Genomic DNA, 6,000 nt, shown 5'->3' with positions numbered 1-6,000 from the left:
CATTAGGAGGAACTTCCTGACAGTAAGGGCTGTTCAACAGTGGAAGACACTCCCTTGGAAAGTGGTGGCGTCTCCTTCTTTGGAGGTCTTTAAGCAGTGGCTGGATGGCCATCTATTGGGGATGCTTTGATTGTGAATTCCTGCATGGCAGAATGGGGTTGGACTGGATGGCCCTTGCAGTCTTTTCCAACTCTATAATTCTATCATTCTATATGAAGGCCCAAGGTTTCCACTTATGAAGGAACGTAAGGTGGGACCCTCTCTCCAATAGAAAAAAACATATTTGATCCCAGTTGGTGGACAGGTGATTGTTTGCATCCAGACCACTTCCATTGCTCTCTTCCTCCAACCTGCTTCTGTGCATGTTTCCCATCAAACTGCAGGTGATGTCCGAGGGTGGCCCACAACCACAGTCCCTCATTCACTTCTCCATCAGCAACCATGCTGTGGCCACCATTAATGGACTGGGGCAGGTCACAGCCAAGGCCGTGGGCAAAGCCATCATCCTAGGGACCATTCAAACTGTCAACGAAGACACAGGAAAAGTCATTGTCTTCTCACAGGTACTGTCTGTTATTCTGGTTGTGATTGGTGAATGCTTGTTTTGTTGTCAGATAGTCCAGGTCCCAAAGCCTTGAACAGTTTTCATCGGTCTTTATCACACTAGACGAATCCCGGGCAGAAACGAGATTTAAAAGTAGGAGAGAAACGCAAATGTGGGGCATTTTTCAGATGACGTTTCTTCCAAAGAGTAATAACACGAAAATAAAGCATATGGAAACTCGACAAAAATGACACTTTTTTACTTTCAGGAACTTTCGAAAGTAAAAAGGTGACATTTTTGTCGACTTTCCATTCACTTTGTTTTTGCATTGTTGCTCTTTGGTGTAAACGCATCTGAAAAACTTGTCGCATTTGCGGGTTTTTTCTACTTTTAAAATCCCGTTTCTGTGCGGGATTTGCACAGTTTGAGCGAAACAGGCTTTCTACTCCCTGCTTGTAAATAATAATAATAATAATAATAAATTTATTTCTATTTCTTGCCTCTCCCTACGGATAGAGGTGGGATCACAACAGATAAAATACATACAGAGCATATAAAACTTCCAGCAGTAAAATCCTCATAAAATTTGCCCTCATAATACAGCAGTACAATATAATATAATGCAATACAAGGCAAATACGTTAGCCAAACCAGAGTCAGGAATTATATCTTGTATAGTCGGGAGTATGCAGCAGACCCCAACAACGATATCTGTTGTATATATATCCTGATTTTCCCCCAACGCTGAGACTAAAGGCAGCTTACAAGATATAGAAGTAATATGAGAAAAACAAGTGAAAACGCACGTACCTTATAACTAGTAAATAAATATTTTATTGTGGTCATAGACCAGTATATAAAAACTGAATACAATAACAAACATTCAGACATTTAAAAGGTCATAGTGAAGTAAAATAAGATAAAACTACATAATAATAAAAGACAATTTCTGAGACACTTTGTATGTTGTGGTAGGATTGATATCAGAAAGTAACAGGGAAACCCGAACCTGCTCAGTGTGTCCAGTATATTCATGGCATAATGTCAGAGTAAGATCAAATCATTAGATTTTTGTGGGTTTTTTGGGCACACAGCATGTGTGTGTGTGCGTGTGTGTGTGTGTATGTATATGTGTATATATACAGTGTATATATATATATATATCTCACACCCCACTCACTTCCATGCCAGCATTCTCTGAAGATGCCACCCCCAGATGCTGGCGGAAAGTCAGAAATAAACTCTTCTAGCCCGAAAAACCCACAATGGATGCCGGCCATGAAAGCCTTCTGCTTCACATAAGATCAGATCGTAGATCTCTATAGAACAAGCACTAAAGAAGTTTATGCTCCACAGATTCAATTTGGCCAGAGTCACATGGACAGCGTACTTCATAACTGTTTGTATGGTTTAAACTAAACGTGTTTTTACTAACATTTCTTTTTTTTATCTTGTAACATGATGTTTAAAGTAGCATTAAACTGTCTATAGAATTAAAATAATTTAAAGCATCCATTTAAAAGCAAAGGATGAAAGTAGTACTCCACATTTAAAAAAGCCTTTTTTCCCCCTTGTAAAGTGATCAGTTTCCAAGAGCCTTTTGGAATAAAAAAGGTCTTCACCTGTTGAGGAAAGGATGGCAGGAGACAGCCAGCCTAGCCTCCCTTGGAAGGAAAGTGCCCTGGGAGCCACCAGTGAGATGGCTCTATCTTGGGTTCCCACCAAACATGCCTTTGAGGGTGGCAGGATCAAGAGAAGAGCCTCTCCTGACAACTGCTGAGACAGGTTCAGTGAGGAGGATAGCCTGGGTCCAGCCCTTGTAGGCCTTCCTAAGTCATAACCAGCACTTTGAATTGCGCCTGGAAACAGAATGGCTACCAGTGGAGCTGTTCTGTGTAGTGTGCAGTCTTACCTCCTACAAGCTGTACCTGTTCTTCTGATCTCAAGCCTTTGCATTCATTCTTCAGGACCAAGTGGACTTGGAAGTTGTTCAGTTGAAAGCAATACGAATTCACGCTCCTGCCACCAGGCTCATAACAGGCACAAAGGTTAGTCCAGCATACAACTCCTCTCCCTTGGAGCTTCTTTTTCTGTGGTGGAGGAAGATATTATTTCATGCTACATCTCAAAAAACCTCTGTGCTGGTGGACATGTCCTCTGTAAAAGTGAGGTGCAGAGACTGGAAGAATTTCAACGGGACTGACATCTTTTCCCTGAGGGATCCAACCCCATTTTGCATGTGTCTGTTTCTGTGGTGATAGCATGAAGTGATGAGGATTAAAGGCTAGAATGTGGTCATCTGTTGGGGATGCTTTGAGAGTTCCTGCATGGCAGGGGATTGGACTGGATGGGCCTTGTGGTCTCTTCCAACTCTATGATTCTATGGTCACTGTGGATATCTAAGGTCTCACTACATAATTTAACTGCCATGGTTGTATCCAGCAGAGTCCTGGGATTGGTAGTTTAGGGAGACATTATAGTTCCCTGTCAGAGAACCCTAAATATCTCATGAAACTGTAAACCCACAAGATAGAATCAACTCAGTTAAAGTTGGATTAAAGTGTTATAAGTGTTTAGTGTGAAAGAGACCTCAATGAAATCTCTCTTTGCAGATGCCTGTTTATGTCATTGGACTGACCAACACTCTGACACCTTTCTCCTTTGGAAATGCCAACCCAGCTCTCACGTTCCACTGGGCAATGAGCAAACGGGACGTCCTGAACCTCCTTCCTAGACACTCAGAGGTACGGAGCCCTCTCTCATAAGTAATGCGCTTGAACACTGGGACTGCCTCCACACTGGAGAAACAATACGGTTTGGCACCACTTTCACTGCCCTGGCTCAAGGCTAGGGGAGCTTTGAGAGAAAAGTTTTCTCACTTAGGGAGGCATATCTTCTGACACAACCACTGAAATAGTAAGCTTTGGAACAACTAATATAAGTCGTGCAGAAGCCCTTCCAAAGACTGGAGGAGCCATTTTAAATATGTGCTTGGAGCCCATTCTCTTCCGAAGGAAAATAAATGTTTTGCTCTAAGGGGCCATTCACACTACCATATACCCCAGATTAAAAGTGGGTAGTTCATACTGGCGCCGGTTTATTCACACTCGGATTGGTGTTTTGCACACCCATTCAGGGGCATATCCCCCTCAGCGGGATTTAACCAGGATCTAACCAGGGCAAATGGGCTAGTGAGAATGGGGCCTAAGTATCCACTTATTTACCATTCTCTACCAGGTTTTCCTGCAGATTGCTCCAGAAAGTAACTTTGCAATGGTCTTGCACACAAAGGCAGCTGGGAGAACAAGCATTCGAGTGACAGTGCAAACGTTGGACCCGTCTGCTGGGCAGTTTGAAGGAAAAGTTGCTGAGCTCTCGGATGAAGTGCAAATATTAGTAAGTTCCGCTTACCCCATCCTTGACTTGCTCCAGCCTCTTTTCTTTTTATTCATTGCATCTGCGTCTTCGTCTTCCTCCAAGGAGCTTTTGTGCAGGACTTGTTTTCTCTTCATCACCACAGCCCTATGAGGTAGGTTAGGCTGCGAGGATCCATAACTGAGCGGGGATCAGAACCCAGCTCTTTCTGGCCCATGCCCAATATTTCAGCCACAGTGGCTTTAGGGACCTGCTGGTAATTCTCTGTAATTTTATAGAATCAGAATCACAGAGTTGGAAGAGACCACAAGGGCCATCCAGTCCAACCCCAATCTGCCATGCAAGAACTCTCAGCTAAAGGATCCCTGACAGATGGCCATTCATCCTCTGTCGAAAGACCTCCAAGGAAGGAGACTCTACCACCCTCTGAGGGAGTGTATTCCGTGTTGAACAGCCCTTACTGTTAGGAAGTTACTCCTAATGTTGAGCTGGAATCTCTTTTCCTGGAGCTTGCATCCATTGTTCTGTGTTCTAGTCTCTGGAGCAGCAGAAAACAATATGACTTCCCTTCAAATGTTTAAACGGCTATCATATCACCTCTTAACCTTCACTTCTCCAGGCAAAACATCCCCAGCTCCCTGAGACTTTCCTCAAAGGGCTTCATGGTTTCCAGGCCCTTCACCATTTTAGTCACCCTCCTTTGGACACGCTCCAGTTTCTCAACATCCCTTTTGAATTGTGGTGGCCAGAACTGGACACAGTATTCCAGGTGGGAGCTGACCAAAGCAGAATAGAGTGACACTATTACTTCCCTTGATCTAGACACTATACTTTTATTAATGCAACCTAAAATTGAATTGGCCTTTTTAGCTGTCACGTTGCACTGTTGACTCATGTTCAGCTTGTGGTCTACTTGGACTCAGGCCCCATACAGACAGGCCAAAATAAAGCTGCTTCAGGTCACTTTGGAGGTATGCTATTTAAATGATGCATGTGTTCTAAGAGTCCAGATGCCATGCCACACCCACGATCCAGTCCTAAGGGCTGGAGCGCAGCTTTGGTGCAACTTCCAGCCTCTTAGGATGCATGCATCATTTAAAAAGCATACCTCCAAAGTGACTCAAAGCAGCTTTATTTTGGCCTGTCTGTATGGGGCCCTAGATCCCTTTCACTTGAAGAAGAATAAGAAAGGGCACAGGAATGGGAACAATGAGGTGGACTTCAGCCTCAAACTTAACCCGTAGGCCTGTTACAGACTGCCAAAATAAAGCTGCTTCGAGTCTCTTTGGAGGTATGCTATTTAAATGATGCATGCATCCCAAGAATCCAAAAGCTGCACCAAAGCTGCTCTCCAATGCTTAGGAATGGAGTGTGGCTTTGGCGCAACCTCCAGACTCTTAGGAACCATGCGTCATTTAAATAGCATACCTCCAAAGAGACCCGAAGCAGCTTTATTTTGGCAGTCTGTAACAGGCCCTAGTTAATTCCATTTGTCTCTCACCTTCTGTCCATTTGGCCAACATCCAGCAGACTTCTAGGTGGCCTCATATACATTGATCAGGTCTAATTCTGCTTAGCTTCAGCAAGATGGCTTCTTTATGTCAAACATTCTGAGTCCCATCCCAGGAGAAAGGCAGGATATAAATAAATAAAATAAATAATAAAACTTTGAAGACTCCATTTCCCTGTCATTCCAGATGCCTTCTTTCATGTACCTATGTTTTTGTATGCTTTCAAGTCATTTCTGACTTATGGCGACCCAGAGGTGATCCTACCATGGGGCTTCCTTGTCAGAATTTCTTCTGATGGGGTTTAGTTTCCTAGTCTAACATTCAAACCACTACACTGGCTCTTTACATCTCTATAGAGTTTTCTTTTTACCATAATATTTTGCATGACTTTGTCTCTAGCCCAGGTACAGGTGGCGGTTTTGGAATCTGTAATTGTGAAGTGCGGTCTAAAGAGAACGGTGTGATTCTGAGCACACCCATTGGTGACTAAATCCCCCATTGAACAAAAGTGGTGCATATTCCTGAGAAAATATGCATAAGATTGCTCTGTCAAAAAAAAAACAAGCAGTA

At 43.3% G+C, this 6,000-nt stretch overlaps 1 protein-coding gene across 1 annotated transcript in view; it reads left to right on the top strand.

The window, feature by feature from the left end:
• Positions 1 to 6,000, top strand: part of NUP210L (nucleoporin 210 like) — a 54,112-nt gene that overhangs the window by 30,109 nt on the left and 18,003 nt on the right. The window contains exons 23-27 of the mRNA XM_042441009.1: positions 7 to 22; positions 384 to 563; positions 2,512 to 2,592; positions 3,157 to 3,288; positions 3,782 to 3,940. Coding sequence (XP_042296943.1) covers positions 7 to 22; positions 384 to 563; positions 2,512 to 2,592; positions 3,157 to 3,288; positions 3,782 to 3,940 — 568 coding nt within the window. The remainder of the gene's footprint in view (positions 1 to 6; positions 23 to 383; positions 564 to 2,511; positions 2,593 to 3,156; positions 3,289 to 3,781; positions 3,941 to 6,000) is intronic.

Source organism: Sceloporus undulatus, chromosome 9, assembly GCF_019175285.1.
Source record: "Sceloporus undulatus isolate JIND9_A2432 ecotype Alabama chromosome 9, SceUnd_v1.1, whole genome shotgun sequence".
Taxonomy (NCBI): domain Eukaryota; kingdom Metazoa; phylum Chordata; class Lepidosauria; order Squamata; family Phrynosomatidae; genus Sceloporus; species Sceloporus undulatus.
The sequence above is the reverse complement of the archived record's forward strand: the minus strand, read 5'-3'. Positions and strand labels throughout refer to the sequence as shown.